General features: G+C 39.7%; 1 protein-coding gene, 1 long non-coding RNA gene and 1 pseudogene across 2 annotated transcripts; 2 read left to right on the top strand and 1 right to left on the bottom strand.

Moving 5' to 3' along the window:
* The window catches only part of LOC134316986 (NLR family CARD domain-containing protein 3-like), a 95,111-nt pseudogene that overhangs the window by 19,534 nt on the left and 56,639 nt on the right, over positions 1-18,938 (top strand).
* LOC134317982 (uncharacterized) lies at positions 11,189-12,608 on the bottom strand. The gene is made up of 4 exons (XR_010013313.1): positions 12,542-12,608; positions 12,306-12,459; positions 12,057-12,166; positions 11,189-11,964 (listed from the first exon to the last, which is right to left on the bottom strand). It is a non-coding gene; the product is annotated as an uncharacterized LOC134317982 (long non-coding RNA).
* Positions 13,708-18,077, top strand: LOC134317042 (uncharacterized). The gene is made up of 3 exons (XM_062997694.1): positions 13,708-15,318; positions 15,527-15,625; positions 15,801-18,077. Exons 1-3 carry the CDS (start codon positions 14,932-14,934, stop codon positions 17,316-17,318), a joined length of 2,004 nt encoding a protein of 667 aa, XP_062853764.1. The 5' UTR covers positions 13,708-14,931; the 3' UTR covers positions 17,319-18,077.

The raw sequence follows: 18,938 nt of genomic DNA on the forward strand, positions 1-18,938 counted from the left end.
AACGAAAAATAAAACGGAGGATAACAGAACTAACAAAGTACACAAGCGGAAAATACAAACGAAAATACAACCATAGAAAACGAAAGTAACAAGGTAAGAGCGGATTATAACAATACTGCTCTAGTCACATCCCATTGGGTGTTAGACCTCCATTCCAAGCAACATAATACTAATATCCAAGTGATAATAAACATTATATTTAATTTTTCTATAACAGTAACAAGCACAAATCTACACAAACACACTTTAAAATTGCATATCATTGTTTTACAGATCGATCATAAACCTGCATTTCTGATTAAAACAGCAAATTTACACAAAAAGAAAAAAGTAGTTTATATTCAATAAAAGTCAGAACCCTGTGAATAAAGCAGCACATTCCACCCCTCACACCAGCACCAAAACACAACCACACCCTTATTATTACCATTTTATACCTAGTAATAAGAAGTGTGAAAGATCTAAAAGAAACCAGAGACCTGAGATCAGCCACAACTTCTTATTATATTTGTACTTTGTTGATTTTACTGTTTCACAGAGATTCATCCACACTGATTGTAGACTGTAGTGACTCTGTAGATAATGAAGTTCCTCTAGAACTGAAAGAATGAAGAGTGGATCATTGTTCTCTCTGCAGGTTGTGGAATTGTGGTGTATCAGATGAAGGTTGTTCTGCTCTGGCTTCAGCTCTGAGATCAAACCCCTCACACCTGAGAAAACTCGATCTGACTGGAAATAATCTAGGAGATTCAGGAGTGAAGCGTCTCTCTGCTGTACTGGAGAATCCTCACTGTAAACTGGAGATACTGAGGTAAGATCATCTCTCTGAGAATCACACATGAGCTGTTCCTCACTAACTCATCTTCTCTAATAGTGAGACTGAAACAGAGGATTTAGGTTTGAATGGAAGTTGTGTCTTTACTAAATAAAGAGTAAAAATGATGTTATAGTTTAGTTTTTAGTTTAGTTTATTGTCACTTCCATCATTTACCTTGAGCATATACAGAAGCGAGATACCGTTTCTCTACAGATTATAATTAAGCAATAGAACACAAGAGGGAGTGTGTTATCGCGAATAACGCCTTCGCCTTCGGCTCATGCCTGCGACCGAATCACAGCCGTGATGTTATTCGCGATAACACACAACCTTAAGTGTTCTATTGCTTTTATACAACAGTTTTTACAAAATAAAGAAAGAAAATAAATCAAAGAAGCCCTGAATTTCATAATAAATATGCTTTAATATTGACAATACCTTCCGCTAAAAAGTAGTTCCACAACGAATATAAAGTTTAACACTACAAAGCAGACAAGTTGCAAAAACTCATTTCAGGGAGGTAAGAACAAGAAGAAGAAAAAGTCAAGAACCTCCGAAGAGAAAAAAAAAAAAAAAAAAAAACATCTTGCACATGTTAGGCTCTGTGGCATCAGGGGAATGTACCATCTCTCCCTGACGCCACAGGCCTTACAGAGCAGAAACGAGCTGTGCCTTTAATTACCTGGCCAGCTCGTTAGGGCGAAGTGGCTGCACCTGTGCCTTCCCTTATTTAAGGGATAGGTGCAGAGCTGTAGCCGTCGCACCTTCTGCTCTTGTTGGCTGTTTCTTTTTTCTTTCTTTGAGTTTGTTTGGGCACTGCGGTGTCCTTTTATGTTTGTTGTTTTTTTATCTTTAGGTTGTGCCGCCGCACTGTGCCGCCGCCGCCGTGCCGCCGCCGCCGGGCCACCGCTAGTGGGCGCCACCAGGCCGCCGCCGCCGCCAAGCTGCCGCCATAGTGCCGCCGCTGTCGTGCCGCCGCCGCCGCCTGGTCGCCGCCTTCAGGTCGCCGTCGGGCCGGTGCCGCCGAGCCGTCGAGCCGCCGTGCCGCCGCCACCGAGAGACCCCATTATTGCGCCCAGAGGAACGTGACCCCCTCCCAGCGCAAAGCGCTGGTGACAGCGTCACGTTCCGCCCTCTGGAGCGCTTGAGCAAATGGCCACTTCCCAGCCACCCTGGCTGGTGACAGCGCCTTTGCCTTTAACTTTTGAAACCCGCAAAACAATCACACCCGGTAGCTGGCATGGCTCTAGCCAGCATAACTTGCTGGAAAGCGCCATGCCACGCAGCTATTGTCGGTGTTACCCCCCCTTCTTCGGCCAACAGCGCGAGGTGTTCCATCTCGCGAACCCACTCTTTGCCTCAATAGCGCCGGGAGCGAGTCTGCCACTAGCGCCGCTGTGGCAGGCTGTTAAAGCTCCCGGTCGGGAGGCAAGAGTCCTGGGTTCGCGCCTCGCGCTTCCCCTTTTCTTTTGTATGCTTTTTTGTTCCTTTTCAGCCCCCGACGTCCGGCTGCCTTCGGGATTCCCCGAAGTGTTTTTTGTTATTGTTATTCCTTTTATTTTATGTATATTATGTTTATGATTTAATAAATAAAACCCTTTTTAGTTAAACCTCCGCATCCTTGGGTCCTTCCACCCCACCTCATAACAGCACACACCAAAGGATATTGGTGAGAACAGAACTCTTAGGAGCTGTTAACTGGGCTATTAAGCTAACTGTTCGCGTTGCAAACACATTAATGTTCCCTACTTAGTGCACTAGATTGTGTATCGGATAACGCATTCATGTTCACTACATAGTGCACTAGACAATATATTAGACAATTGGTTATGTTCCCTACACAGTGCGCTAGATTGTATATCAGATAACGGATTCATGTTCACTACATAGTGAACTAGACAATATATTAGACAATTGGTTATGTTCCCTACATAGTGCACTAGATTGAATATCAGATAACGGATTTAAAACTCGATCAGGAAAAAAAGGCTCTGTCGCCTGCATGCGCGTTTGTGTGCATGAAGCTTGTCGTTACTGGCAACGCGTCAGTGGAGTAATACCATTGTGGTGTGAAAAGACCGTGCTGTTATCACGAATATCAGCACAGTTAGAACGCTTCTCAACCGGAACGCTTCTCAGTCGGATCTACCTGTTGTATAATGCTCAATCAACAAGCAGTCACACTGTGTAACAGTCACTCATAATTATTATTATTAATAATAATAATATTAGACTAAACTAACAGTTAATATAAATATAACACTATTAGCAGCCCCCCTCACTGCCTGATGAAAACACAAATCAACATAATCAACATTAATAAAAAACATGAATGAACATAAATCCATTAAAGTTTTCAGTAATGGAGACAGAGAGGAGAAACCAGTCTGGTACAGTCATTCAGTAATGGAGTCAGAGAGGAGGAACCAGTCTGGTACAGTCATTCAGTAATGGAGTCAGAGAGGAGGAACCAGTCTGGTACAGTCATTCAGTAATGGAGTCAGAGAAGAGGAACCAGTCTGGTACAGTCATTCAGTAATGGAGTCAGAGAGGAGGAACCAGTCTGGTACAGTCATTCAGTAATGGAGACAGAGAGGAGGAAGCAGTCTGGTACAGTCATTCAGTAATGGAGTCAGAGAAGAGGAACCAGTCTGGTACAGTCATTCAGTAATGGAGTCAGAGAGGAGGAACCAGTCTGGTACAGTCATTCAGTAATGGAGACAGAGAGGAGGAAGCAGTCTGGTACAGTCATTCAGTAATGGAGACAGAGAGGAGGAACCAGTCTGGTACAGTCATTCAGTAATGGAGTCAGAGAAGAGGAACCAGTCTGGTACAGTCATTCAGTAATGGAGTCAGAGAGGAGGAACCAGTCTGGTACAGTCATTCAGTAATGGAGACAGAGAGGAGGAAGCAGTCTGGTACAGTCATTCAGTAATGGAGACAGAGAGGAGGAACCAGTCTGGTACAGTCATTCAGTAATGGAGACAGAGAGGAGGAACCAGTCTGGTACAGTAATTCAGTAATGGAGACAGAGAGGAGGAACCAGTCTGGTACAGTAATTCAGTAATGGAGTCAGAGAGGAGGAACCAGTCTGGTACAGTAATTCAGTAATGGAGACAGAGAGGAGGAACCAGTCTGGTACAGTAATTCAGTAATGGAGACAGAGAGGAGGAACCAGTCTGGTACAGTGGTTCCTCCTCTCTGTCTCCATTACTGAATTACTGTACCAGACTGGTTCCTCCTCTCTGTCTCCATTACTGAATGACTTTACCAGACTGGTTCCTCCTCTCTGTCTCCATTACTGAATGACTTTACCAGACTGGTTCCTCCTCTCTGTCTCCATTACTGAATTAGTCTGGTAAAGTCATTCAGTAATGGAGACAGAGAGGAGGAACCAGTCTTGTACAGTAATTCAGTAATGGAGACAGAGAGGAGGAACCAGTCTGGTAAAGTCATTCAGTAATGGAGACAGAGAGGAGGAACCAGTCTGGTACAGTAATTCAGTAATGGAGACAGAGAGGAGGAACCAGTCTGGTACAGTCATTCAGTAATGGAGACCGAGAGGAGGAACCAGTCTGGTACAGTCATTCAGTAATGGAGACAGAGAGGAGGAACCAGTCTGGTACAGTAATTCAGTAATGGAGACCGAGAGGAGGAACCAGTCTGGTAAAGTCATTCAGTAATGGAGACAGAGAGGAGGAACCAGTCTGGTACAGTAATTCAGTAATGGAGACAGAGAGGAGGAACCAGTCTGGTACAGTAATTCAGTAATGGAGACAGAGAGGAGGAACCAGTCTGGTACAGTAATTCAGTAATGGAGTCAGAGAGGAGGAACCAGTCTGGTACAGTAATTCAGTAATGGAGACAGAGAGGAGGAACCAGTCTGGTACAGTCATTCAGTAATGGAGTCAGAGAGGAGGAACCAGTCTGGTACAGTAATTCAGTAATGGAGTCAGAGAGGAGGAACCAGTCTGGTACAGTAATTCAGTAATGGAGACAGAGAGGAGGAACCAGTCTGGTACACAGTAATTCAGTAATGGAGACAGAGAGGAGGAACCAGTCTGGTACAGTAATTCAGTAATGGAGACAGAGAGGAGGAACCAGTCTGGTAAAGTCATTCAGTAATGGAGACAGAGAGGAGGAACCAGTCTGGTAAAGTCATTCAGTAATGGAGACAGAGAGGAGGAACCAGTCTGGTACAGTAATTCAGTAATGGAGTCAGAGAGGAGGAACCAGTCTGGTACAGTAATTCAGTAATGGAGACAGAGAGGAGGAACCAGTCTGGTACACAGTAATTCAGTAATGGAGTCAGAGAGGAGGAACCAGTCTGGTACAGTAATTCAGTAATGGAGACAGAGAGGAGGAACCAGTCTGGTAAAGTCATTCAGTAATGGAGACAGAGAGGAGGAACCAGTCTGGTACAGTAATTCAGTAATGGAGACAGAGAGGAGGAACCAGTCTGGTAAAGTCATTCAGTAATGGAGACAGAGAGGAGGAACCAGTCTGGTACAGTAATTCAGTAATGGAGACAGAGAGGAGGAACCAGTCTGGTACAGTCATTCAGTAATGGAGACAGAGAGGAGGAACCAGTCTGGTACAGTCATTCAGTAATGGAGACAGAGAGGAGGAACCAGTCTGGTACAGTAATTCAGTAATGGAGACAGAGAGGAGGAACCAGTCTGGTACAGTAATTCAGTAATGGAGACAGAGAGGAGGAACCAGTCTGGTACAGTAATTCAGTAATGGAGACAGAGAGGAGGAACCAGTCTGGTACAGTAATTCAGTAATGGAGTCAGAGAGGAGGAACCAGTATGGTACAGTAATTCAGTAATGGAGACAGAGAGGAGGAACCAGTCTGGTACAGTAATTCAGTAATGGAGTCAGAGAGGAGGAACCAGTCTGGTACAGTAATTCAGTAATGGAGACAGAGAGGAGGAACCAGTCTGGTACAGTCATTCAGTAATGGAGACAGAGAGGAGGAACCAGTCTGGTACAGTAATTCAGTAATGGAGACAGAGAGGAGGAACCAGTCTGGTACAGTAATTCAGTAATGGAGACAGAGAGGAAGAACCAGTCTGGTACAGTAATTCAGTAATGGAGACAGAGAGGAGGAACCAGTCTGGTACAGTAATTCAGTAATGGAGACAGAGAGGAGGAACCAGTCTGGTACAGTAATTCAGTAATGGAGTCAGAGAGGAGGAACCAGTCTGGTACAGTAATTCAGTAATGGAGACAGAGAGGAGGAACCAGTCTGGTACAGTAATTCAGTAATGGAGACAGAGAGGAGGAACCAGTCTGGTACAGTAATTCAGTAATGGAGTCAGAGAGGAGGAACCAGTCTGGTACAGTAATTCAGTAATGGAGACAGAGAGGAGGAACCAGTATGGTACAGTAATTCAGTAATGGAGACAGAGAGGAGGAACCAGTCTGGTACAGTAATTCAGTAATGGAGTCAGAGAGGAGGAACCAGTCTGGTACAGTAATTCAGTAATGGAGACAGAGAGGAGGAACCAGTCTGGTACAGTCATTCAGTAATGGAGACAGAGAGGAGGAACCAGTCTGGTACAGTCATTCAGTAATGGAGACAGAGAGGAGGAACCAGTCTGGTGCAGTAATTCAGTAATGGAGACAGAGAGGAAGAACCAGTCTGGTACAGTAATTCAGTAATGGAGACAGAGAGGAGGAACCAGTCTGGTACAGTAATTCAGTAATGGAGACAGAGAGGAGGAACCAGTCTGGTACAGTAATTCAGTAATGGAGACAGAGAGGAGGAACCAGTCTGGTACAGTAATTCAGTAATGGAGACAGAGAGGAAGAACCAGTCTGGTACAGTAATTCAGTAATGGAGTCAGAGAGGAGGAACCAGTCTGGTACAGTAATTCAGTAATGGAGACAGAGAGGAGGAACCAGTCTGGTACAGTAATTCAGTAATGGAGTCAGAGAGGAGGAACCAGTCTGGTACAGTAATTCAGTAATGGAGACAGAGAGGAGGAACCAGTCTGGTACAGTCATTCAGTAATGGAGACAGAGAGGAGGAACCAGTCTGGTGCAGTAATTCAGTAATGGAGACAGAGAGGAGGAACCAGTCTGGTACAGTAATTCAGTAATGGAGACAGAGAGGAGGAACCAGTCTGGTACAGTAATTCAGTAATGGAGACAGAGAGGAGGAACCAGTCTGGTACAGTCATTCAGTAATGGAGACAGAGAGGAGGAACCAGTCTGGTACAGTAATTCAGTAATGGAGACAGAGAGGAGGAACCAGTCTGGTACAGTCATTCAGTAATGGAGACAGAGAGGAAGAACCAGTCTGGTACAGTAATTCAGTAATGGAGTCAGAGAGGAGGAACCAGTCTGGTACAGTAATTCAGTAATGGAGACAGAGAGGAGGAACCAGTCTGGTACAGTAATTCAGTAATGGAGTCAGAGAGGAGGAACCAGTCTGGTACAGTCATTCAGTAATGGAGACAGAGAGGAGGAACCAGTCTGGTACAGTAATTCAGTAATGGAGACAGAGAGGAGGAACCAGTCTGGTACAGTAATTCAGTAATGGAGACAGAGAGGAGGAACCAGTCTGGTACAGTAATTCAGTAATGGAGACAGAGAGGAAGAACCAGTCTGGTACAGTAATTCAGTAATGGAGACAGAGAGGAGGAACCAGTCTGGTACAGTAATTCAGTAATGGAGACAGAGAGGAGGAACCAGTCTGGTACAGTAATTCAGTAATGGAGTCAGAGAGGAGGAACCAGTCTGGTACAGTAATTCAGTAATGGAGACAGAGAGGAAGAACCAGTCTGGTACAGTAATTCAGTAATGGAGTCAGAGAGGAGGAACCAGTCTGGTACAGTAATTCAGTAATGGAGACAGAGAGGAGGAACCAGTCTGGTACAGTAATTCAGTAATGGAGTCAGAGAGGAGGAACCAGTCTGGTACAGTCATTCAGTAATGGAGACAGAGAGGAGGAACCAGTCTGGTACAGTAATTCAGTAATGGAGACAGAGAGGAGGAACCAGTCTGGTACAGTAATTCAGTAATGGAGACAGAGAGGAGGAACCAGTCTGGTACAGTAGTTCAGTAATGGAAACAGAGAGGAGGAACCAGTCTGGTACAGTAATTCAGTAATGGAGTCAGAGAGGAGGAACCAGTCTGGTACAGTAATTCAGTAATGGAGTCAGAGAGGAGGAACCAGTCTGGTACAGTCATTCAGTAATGGAGACAGAGAGGAGGAACCAGTCTGGTACAGTAATTCAGTAATGGAGACAGAGAGGAGGAACCAGTCTGGTACAGTCATTCAGTAATGGAGACAGAGAGGAGGAACCAGTCTTGTACAGTAATTCAGTAATGGAGACAGAGAGGAGGAACCAGTCTTGTACAGTAATGGCTGCTCATGATCTTCATCATCATCAAGGAAAAATCCAGCAAACCAACCAGATCACTTTTACTATCAGTACATTCAACTGAAAGAAGCCATAAAGAAAACAGTCACCAATAAAACCTTTATAACCACAATATTCTACCTCTATATTTACACTTAAATTATATGGCCAAAAGTATGTGGACACATCTTCTAATTATTCACTAACAGGTGTTTCAGCCACACCCACTGCTAACAGGTGTATACAATTATTTAAAATAAAATATTAAATCCAGATTAGGGTTTATTAATTTAGATTATTTATTAATCTTGGATCTTTTCTCCGATGAAACAATTTCTGGTCTGTATTATTGTTTATAGATTTAGATTTAATTCATGAACTATTGTTGACAATTGAATTACTGTGCTTTATCATAAGTTAAATCATTTGCTTTTTTATACCTGAAGCACTTACATACATTCTGAATTTGAGGTTAGTTTAGACTCTCAAAAAATGCTTTCTTTCACCTGCTTCAGTTAGAGATCGCCACAGTGGATCATTTAGTGGATCACAGTGGACCATAACTGATTTGATCATTGTTCTCTTTGCAGGTTGGATTATTGTGGTGTATCAGATAAAGGTTGTTCTGCTCTGGCTTCAGCTCTGAGATCAAACCCCTCACACCTGAGAGAACTCGATCTGTCTCATAATAAACTAGAAGATTCAGGAGTGAAGCGTCTCTCTGCTGTACTGGAGAATCCTCACTGTAAACTGGAGATACTGAGGTAAGATCATCTCTCTGAGAATCACACATGAGCTGCTCCTCACTAACTCATCTTCTCTAATAGTGAGACTGAAACAGAGGATTTAGGTTTGAATGGAAGTTGTGTCTTTACTAAATAAAAAAAAAAGTGTAAATGATCTATAAAAATAAACCTGTAACAATACTGAGTCCTAAGTTACAACATTTCTGATCAATGTTTTACTTCTCTTTCACCAGATTAGAACATCTCAATAATATCACTAATACTAATTTTAATGAACAGCTGGACAGAGAAACATAATTGTTATAGCACCATTTGGAACAAAGCATCTGTATAGCATCATGATCAGAGCCTAATTTTAGCTTATTATGCTTTGTTAGCTAACTAGCACATCTATTTATATGTAAACAGAATATGTTATGAATGTATAGAAGCTCTGGTCAAAAACAAGAACCAGAACTTCTGTACCATCCTACACATCATTAGATCTTACACTGAATATTCATCTAATACCTGCTCTCTTATATCAGGTTTAATCTAAACGTTTTGATAGATGCTGTAAATTCATTTCTTACTAAGTTAGTAAAAACAAGATCTTTAGGATTTTTTTCACTGTTGATGTTCACACTAAGATTAAAGGTGAATTATACTGTAGATTAAATGACTTTACGGTATTTCAGTATAAGAAACTCCAGTTACCTTTAAACAATGAAAAATATTCTGCTATCAACGTTCTCACATTCTCTTTTTTTAATCATACACTCCTGAACAGGGTGTCAACACAACACAGAGCATCACTCACAAAATCAATTCACCTTCTGATTTATTAAAAGACAAACCCACAGTGTCCACGTTAGTGTAACAATTCTAATAATAAACAGTGAAGATTTGATCATTGTTCTCTCTGCAGGTTGTGGTATTGTGGTGTATCAGATGAAGGTTGTTCTGCTCTGGCTTCAGCTCTGAGATCAAACCCCTCACACCTGAGAGAACTTCATCTGTCTAGAAATAATATAACAGAATCAGGAATGAAGCTCCTCTCTGATCTAAAGAATGATAAATGTTTCAGACTGGAGGTTCTGAGGTGAGTAAGAACTATTTAAGAGAATCCAGTTCAGGAATAAAAGGTTCTAGTTAAATCCACTCTGTACTGATTAGAACTTTGTAACATAAACACTGGATTTATAACATTTATAAATCATATCATTAAAAAATAAACTATAATAATGATTAAAAATGAACTTTACAGATTTTAAGTGAGTGGATGAAAATCTGATGATGACAGTTTGTGTCTCTGGTCTTGTGTAAAAATGTTCAATAATAATCACCATCAACATGTAAAAACGTTTGTCTGACTTTTTGAGCAAAAAATTGTTAATAAATATAAACATGATTCTTAGCACAGAAAATGACATTTAACTAAACAAAACACTAAATACACAAAAGCATAAAAAATATTTAGTTAAACATCACAGTGAGAAGAAGAGAGAACATGTGAGGTGATGAACTACAGATCAACATCATGTTTCCATCATTAAATACGAGAACACAGGACTGTTATTAATTTATTCTTTTATTATTTTCAGGATTTGGTGATAAACTCAGATGAAGACAGAGATTAAAAGCAGCGATTATTTCTGGGATGTTCCGTGTATCTTGTATCTTGAGGAACAGAGAACATGTCAGTGATTCTACAATTCAAATGACCACAGAGGTGATTTACAGATGTGATTAAAACATCTGTACACTGTAAAAAAGGCTAGTTGAAATATAAGAAAAAAATACTTAATTCAAGCATAAAGTTAATCAATACTAGCCAAATTATCTGTCCATGCAGCAAGATAATTTTACTTGACAAGAATTCTCAAAATAAGTTTGTTCAAGTCTTGAAATTAGATTGCTCTGACCGGCTACCAAGAGCTTAAAATAAGTCAAAAATACTCATTTTTAGATAAAATTACTTGAAAACAGATTTGCTAGACCACAGTAACAAGTATAATATTCTGAATATGAGCAAATAATACTTATTTAGTTTTTGGAATTCTTAATATAGGTTTTCAAATTTAAGTGTAAAATACTTAGTACTAGGGTAGTATGACTACTTGAAACAAGTTGTCTCATCTTGAAACAGGTACTCTTAAAAACCACATTTGACTTGAAACTAGGTTTTAATCTTACATATTAATGTCTTACATATCTTACATATTAAATATTAAAACAGGAAACCCATAAGTAAATCACCACCAAAACAAGTGAAAATTCTGTCAACATTTATTGACAGTACTGTAAAACTATCAAACACTTGTTTAATACACACTAAACAATTGAAGTACACAGTACTTTGCAGCAATTGACAGTGAACAACTGCACAACATCACCTTACCACTAGTACAGTCAACTTCCCAAGAACATGGAATGAAGATACATCTCAGTATACTGAGCAAACAGCAAGATAGACCAAGTTATGCAACTACATCTTAGTAAAGGATTTCCACTTTGTGAATGCTTGATTATTAAACCACTTGTTTGTGGGTAGGTGAGGGAGGAGTGAGTGTGAGAGAGTAGAGAGAAAGAATGTGTGAGAAAGAGAGAAGAGGGAAAGAAAAAGATTGACAGAGAGAGACATGGGAGAGGAGGGGGATTTAAATAGACAGTGAACAACTGCATTTGAACATGAGTTTCCCCACTAGTAAACAAAAAAAAAACAGGCCATGTGCAACTACTTCTCAATAAATGATTTCCACTCCGCCATTGCCCTCTTATATGCACCTGTAGCATCTCGATCATGGATCGCATCACACAGTACCTCAGTTTGAATGACCGAGAGGAGGGTTGCAACACATTTTGGGTACGTCAGGTGCATCGTGTAGTAGTATGCCATTAACATCAACATCCCATCAAAGAACTCCTCCTTTGGTATGGTGCTTACAGGTACGTTTCCCATGGCAAGGATGCAGACCTTTCCATCAAACAGTAACACTGGACTGGTGAGAGGACGCTTCTCCAAGTAAAGCGATGGATCCTCCCTTGCCTTTAATTTAAAAGAAAAAGAAAAAAATTGTAAATGTCTGAAGACGTTAAGAGAAAAATCAATATAGTAACTGAAATGCACAATAACCTCACCTGAAGGACATGCAATAGTGCTTCACTGGGATTCCCGAGCCGTTTTGGTGGCGAAGTTGGTGAGGGAAATAGTGATGGGAGACCAGTCAAAATGGCAATGGTGAAATCCGCTGGAAGAGGCATAATTAGATAAATTATTTTAAATAATTAAAAACACCTGTGTATCAGAGGTCCTGCAGACACAAATTGGAAGCTGAAGGATTACAGTAGTTTTGCAGGGTTCAGATTTGGAATAAAACTGCAACATACCATCATGCATATTCAAGGGTATAGGGGGTTTCAGGACTTTCTTCCACACACCATAGAACTGGACATTGGCACAGAAGTTTTCCCATCTTTTCTTTGTTTCATCAATGTATTTGGGGTTGGTGCCACCCAAGATGCGACGCAGCTCATCCATTGCCTAGGATAAAATTGTGCATTTAGTGCAGCTGATATCATTATACAGAAACAAGCACACAAAAAGGGTGAGATATGAAACTTACATTTTGAGGGTCTTTGAAACATGGATATGCTTCAAATATCTTCGCAATCCTGTCTTTCTCCTTCAACACACTTGAGTCAATGAAGGCCCGCCTTGCATCAAACTCAAGGTCCAAAATTTGAGCAACATCACTTGGGTTGGGTTTTGAGTTGTGTTTGCTGTACATATTGAAGAGTGTTTTGTAGTGCCTTGCCTGCATTTTCAGACTGTCCTGATGTTCTAAAATACAACAGTAGAGTTCAGACAGTTTAATAATTTCTAAATATATTTTCTTGATCAGCCAAAGAACAGGGAAAATAAATAAATAAATAAAACTCATTGGTAAATATTCAAAGTGCCAGTGTAAAGGTAAGCTCTTTAACAAAAATATAAATCCAAGGGAAAACACACACGCACAAAATAAAAACAAACAATACCGAATGCAGTATTACCTGGACTTAAGTCATCATTGCTGACATCGCTCTCTGGAAGAATGACAGTTGAAGCAGTTGAAGCTGAAGAACTTGCAGTACCTTCTTCTTCTGTACTTGTTTCAAAGAGTGATCTCTTTGCAGACCCTCTTTGTGGCTTTGGGCCCTGCCTCTTTCTTGGAGACTTCATATTTTGCAGTCGTTTATACATTTTAGAGTAAATCGTCAGCTGTGGCAAAGGAAAGTTAAGCTAAGTTAAGCTGCCATGTCATCCACCAAGCCCTTAAATGGTTTAGATGCAAAATAACTTACATATGGCAGATCTGAAGTGTCACGTAGCATAGGGTAATAGTCAACGATCTTCTGTGACGTTGCTCTCAGCTCATGTTTTGAGGGGTATCTTTCCTCTTTTCCCAGAGGACTAGCACGCAGGATGGCAACCATGCTGGTGATTGTGTTTCTGATGAGCCTACAACTTAGCTCCTTTGACATCTTGCAAACTTTTTCCTTTCCATTGCGGAGCAAATCAAAATACTGGCTGCGCACCATGTCCAACTCTGAGTCAGTGTACACTACATACTCTGGTGGGTCTGGCAGTTTCACCGTTTTGGCTGTGATTTCATGAACAGGGGTAGAGGTCTGAGGCTGGCTTGTCAACACTGCACAGGTAGCTGACACATTCCCACTTCCTCGGTCTTGATCAGGATCACCATCCTATACGAATTACAACACCCACAAAACATTCTTTAAAATAAAATAAAATTTTATGCTTTCCATAAACCTCCTGAGTTCCTCCACAGACGCATTACCTTTGGACCAATCATGTCCCATAAATTCTTCCTCTTCAGAAAATTCTCTGGTCCAGGAAAGAGGTCTTTCAAATCTTCCCGACTTAGGGTTTTCAGAACCTCCTCATCAATATTTGCAGCTTTAAAAATATCAGTAACATGCCTGGCATTAGTATCACATCACATATGTTTTGGTACGAATTTTTCATTGAAACATAGCCTACAACTGTACATATCTATGGATATTTGCTAGCAGCATGACTAGACTAACTGAAAAAAAAAACCCGGCAAACATCGTTTTAAAATACATACAAAACGAGATGAATGCACGAATAATTCTAACACATCGTCCATTCAGATCAGCAAATAACCCCTAACTTAACAGGAATTTCTTAGAATTGCCAACTATTTAATTTAGGTTTATCCAACACTTTTCTGAAATGCTAACATGTTAGCTTGTGAACTTGGTGTTTCTCCATCTGCACATGATTCCATTAATGTACAAACTGACACCATGCTTTGAAATAGTCTAGTTTAAACACAACTTACCCCGTAGCACCGACAGTGTCTCGTCTAAATCATCCATACCGAAGAAAGTGGCTTTTCTCTCTATCGCTGTTCTCAAATGTGAGCCGATATCTGAGGACAAAACATATAGATAAGTTGGCTAATGCTACCTAGCAAAAACATCTAGCTTAGTAGTGTAGACTTGCTGACTATGACTAGTTTTCGATAATAACGTTAAGCTCCTCAGTCTGCAAGCTAGGAGAGCAGGTAAAATATTAAAAATATTAAATAATATCGGAACAAATGTATACAATGCTGTAACATACAATATACTATACCAAATATATCGTGAACATAATGTTAAATCCGTGCTTACCCCGAAGTGCACTTTTCAGACGGCTTCTGTTGAACACTGCTGCTTTTTCCCAAAATGTATCAGGCGCCAAATCTCTTCGATTTATATATCTGACGTCATTTTGATGTGACGGTGAGCGGAGAGCAGGTCATAGAGCAGAGGCGTGAGCAGCATGTGCAAATATTTTCTCATATACAAAATTGTACGACATAAGTTGTTGTAAAAAAGTCTTGAAGGGAATTCATATTTCTGGTTAGCAAATAGGAGGCACAGGTGTAACCAAGCCCACAGACAAGCACCAAAACGAGCCTAAAGACTACTGGAGTGAATCATGGCAGTGTGGCGGTGTATGATCTGTTTCGTTTTTGTTGCGTTAAGTATAAAATCGCTCCTCAGCCACATAAATGTCACGCATAGCCGTAGTCAAGATTTTTGGATTCTGTGTGGAATTGATGGTTGTGAACAAGATTTTAGAGTTTACAACTCATTTTATCGCCATCTTAAACGAACACACCCTTTGTATTTGGCGACCGGGTGCCCACCAATGGCATGGGGGACAACACCTACTTCAGCTGCACTTGGGTCAGAGAACTTTGGTGCATCTATTTTTTCTGAAGCCGCTACTCCTGCAAGAACGTACTTTGTGGAGGAACAGTCACACGGCAGTCAAATTGAAACTTGTATGGAAACTCCTCCTGATTCCCATTCTTGTATTCAGGTCAGTTTTGATTTAAGTTAATTTTTAAAAGTTAATTTTAATCCATGAGGCAGATTTATGATTTCTGTATGGTGAAGTGAGGAGAAGACAGTCAAAATGTATGCTATAAAATGTATTGTAGGCTATGAAACTTAATTTGAAATTTAATTTGTATTATGGATTTGAGTGCATTTGTTATGACTGAGATATTCGATTTTATTCATGAAAGGAAAATAATGGAGCTGGAACATCTGTAACCGAACCGGATATTGGCAAGTCTGCGGCAGCTTTTGCAATCAGTGTCCGGGAAGAATGCCATCTGTCACAGGTCAGTTTTGCTTAAAAAGTGCATGTAGAAAGAGTGAATGTAATAATAATTGATAAACTGATAGCCTAATTGTAAAGTAGGCTAATTCTAATGCATCAGAATGTGTTGCATTTAATTCTGTGATGTCATGACATTATATTAGTAAAAATTAAGCCCAATTTATGACTTTTCACAGAGGACCGTCAACAGAGTCATTGGAGGGGTGCAACAGTACCAATCAACTCTCTTGGATACATTAAGGATAAGAATGAGAAGAGTTTTTGACAGACACAACCACTCAACCACAGCATATGGACAGAATAGGACTATTTGTGAACTCTTCAGTCCAGTCTGCCCAGAGGAAGTAGTTGTCTCTCAGAAGATTTGTTTGGTTAAGCAAGGTAGTTCAAAGGTTATGGCCATAAGAAACAAAAGTTTTTACTATGTACCACTAATTGAAAGTCTAAAGCAGCTACTGACCAATTCCAGAATTTTCTCCATGTTGAACACTGTACCACAGAGAAGCAGAGAGGGATTCTTGTATGACTTTTCAGATGGGTCTCTTTTTACATCTCATCCTTTATATTATGTGAGGCCTAATGCTTTGCAGATCATTTTGTACTCAGACGAGATTGAAATATGTAACCCTTTAGGGCCCCATACTTCTTCAAATAAGTTGTTAATGGTTTACTACAGTTTAGGTAATATTGATCCAAAATTTAGGTCCAAGTTAGCAGCAATACGACTCCTTGCTATTGCAAAATCTGTTGATGATTCTAAATGGGGTATAGATGTTATTTTACAAAGAATTATAAAAGATCTTATTCTGCTTTATAACGGTGTCAAGGTTGAAACACCACATGGTGAAATGGACTTGTTTGGAGCTGTGATAGCAGTATGTGGAGATACACTTGCTCAACATGAGCTTGCTGGCTTTAAAGAAGGGGTTGGCTTTGCCTATAGCAAGTGCAGACACTGTGAATGCACCTTTGAGGATATGCAAATATATTTTGATGAGAATAATTTTGTCAGAAGAACACTAGAAAGGCATATTAGGCAATGTCTTGAAATAGACAAGGCAAGCACAGATACTTTAAAGTCCTCCCTCAAAACTACTTACGGAATTAATAGAAAAAGCAGACTTATTGATGTTCCTGCATTTGACCTAATCAGGCAAACTCCACAGGACATAATGCATGTCATTTTTGAAGGTGTTGCACCAATGGAAATGAAGCTTGTGTTAAAACGTCTTATACTGTCAGGTAATCTAGAATTAGATGTGTTCAATTCAGCCATTCAGAATTTTCCTTACTCGCCTCTTGATATACGTGATAAACCTTGCCCTGTTAGTGTCAGCACTTTGATAGCAAGTGACAACAAATTGAAACAATCATGTGGGCAAATGTTAATACTGTTAAAAGTATTACCTTTTATTCTGTATGACTTGGACGATGAGTATGTTACATTTATTGTTAAGCTGATTGAAATTGTACAGATTGTTCTTGCTCCTATTATTTCTTTACAGACAGTAATACGGCTTAAACTTATGATTGAAGAACACCTTAGTCAGTTCAAACATTTATTTCCCGAAACTAATGTAATACCCAAGCAACATTACATGTTGCATTTGCCCAGTCAAATTCAATCCCTTGGTCCTTTAATAAGAACTATGTGCATGCGGTTTGAGGCCAAGCACAGTTATTTCAAACAGTAGGCTCCAAAGTTGAATTTTAAAAATGTGTGTAAGTCACTTGCCAAACATAATCAATTTCTTGAATGTTGTCAACATGAAATTGGCATTGAACATCCCATTTTTGCAACCGAGAGAGAATTGGGGCCTGTTACTGATATATCAAATACTGATTATGTTAAGGCCAAATTTAGAGATTTTTTTAATATGGACATCAGTCAATCTGTTGTCTCTGTGAAGTGGCTAATTCTCAATGGAAATAAATACATCAGTGGGAAGTCTCTGATTATTGCAGATGTGAATGATACTTTGCCTGTGTTTGGACTGGTGAAAGACATCTTTTTAGTAGATTCTTCTTTTGTTGCTTTTGAGTATCAGCGTTATGAAACATTGCATTTTGATAACAATTTGTTGGCATATGAAGTTGCAGTTCCTGCTATTGCCCAGGCGACAGAATTGGTGCATGAGCTTTTAGATCACACCTCATATTTTCCAGTAAATTTTAAGGATAGTGTGTTTGTGCCAATAAAATATACTCTCTGTGATGTCCTTGTACATAGGAACGGCCCTGGGGATGTATAATGAGCTCTGGGTGAGATGTCCTCATACTGTACATTAGTTTGCTGTAGCTAGGTCAGTATTGGCCAGTTGTAGGCTGTTTGTTTTGCTGATCCAATTCCACTGTTGAAAAGTGGTCAAAGCCAATCTTTTGTTGGTTTGCTTACTTTGTTCTTCTAATTTTAATTATGAATTCCATTTACCAATAAAAAATGTTTTTACAAATGTAACTGTGAATTATTCTCAAATTAAGAAATTGAACTTAAATCAAGAAATGTAATGTATGAATCAAACTCAGTTTGTGTGGCTAAATCTTGAAATTAGTTTTGTATTGTGGAATAAAAGAGTATAAATGGATTCCTAAGGTATTTTTTACTTGTTTTACCAACAATATACTAAATTTAAGATTTCTTGACTAAGTAAGATAAGATAGACACATTCATGATGAATTTAAGACTATACCATGGGACCAAATGTAAGAAACTAGTGAATAACTCTTGAAACAAGATAATCAATCTTAAATTTCCTAATGTAAGATTTTAAATCTTGGTAAGAAGACAAAAATTTGCAGTGTAGAGACAATATACACTGTGTGCACAATTATTAGGCAAGTTGTATTTTTGAGGATTAATTTTATTATTGAACAACTACAGAGCTCTCGGTCAATCCAAAATGTTAATAAACCTCAAAAATAAATATTTAAGAAAGTAAAAGTGAGGTTTTGGCTTTCTTAGTAAGAAAATCTATGTGTGCATAAATATTGGGCAACTGTAAGTGTGCAGAATTATTATGCAACTAAATGAAAAACGAAAATTTTCCCATCTCACTTGTTTATGTCTATCTGTTGAAGTAAGAATAATAAACAAACAATTCAAAATTTACAAATAAACATTTCTGACATTTCAAAATAAAAATCAGTGACCAATATAGCCACCCTTCCTTTCAATAACAGCCATAAGCCTTCTATTCATGGAGTTTGTCAGTTTCTTAATCTGTTGACGATCAACTTTATGTGCAGCAGCAACCACAGCCTCCCAGACACTGTTCAGAGAGGTGTATTGTTTTCCTTCACTGTAAATCTCCTGT

This window comes from Trichomycterus rosablanca, chromosome 1, assembly GCF_030014385.1.
Source record: "Trichomycterus rosablanca isolate fTriRos1 chromosome 1, fTriRos1.hap1, whole genome shotgun sequence".
In the NCBI taxonomy this organism is placed as follows: Eukaryota; Metazoa; Chordata; class Actinopteri; order Siluriformes; family Trichomycteridae; genus Trichomycterus; species Trichomycterus rosablanca.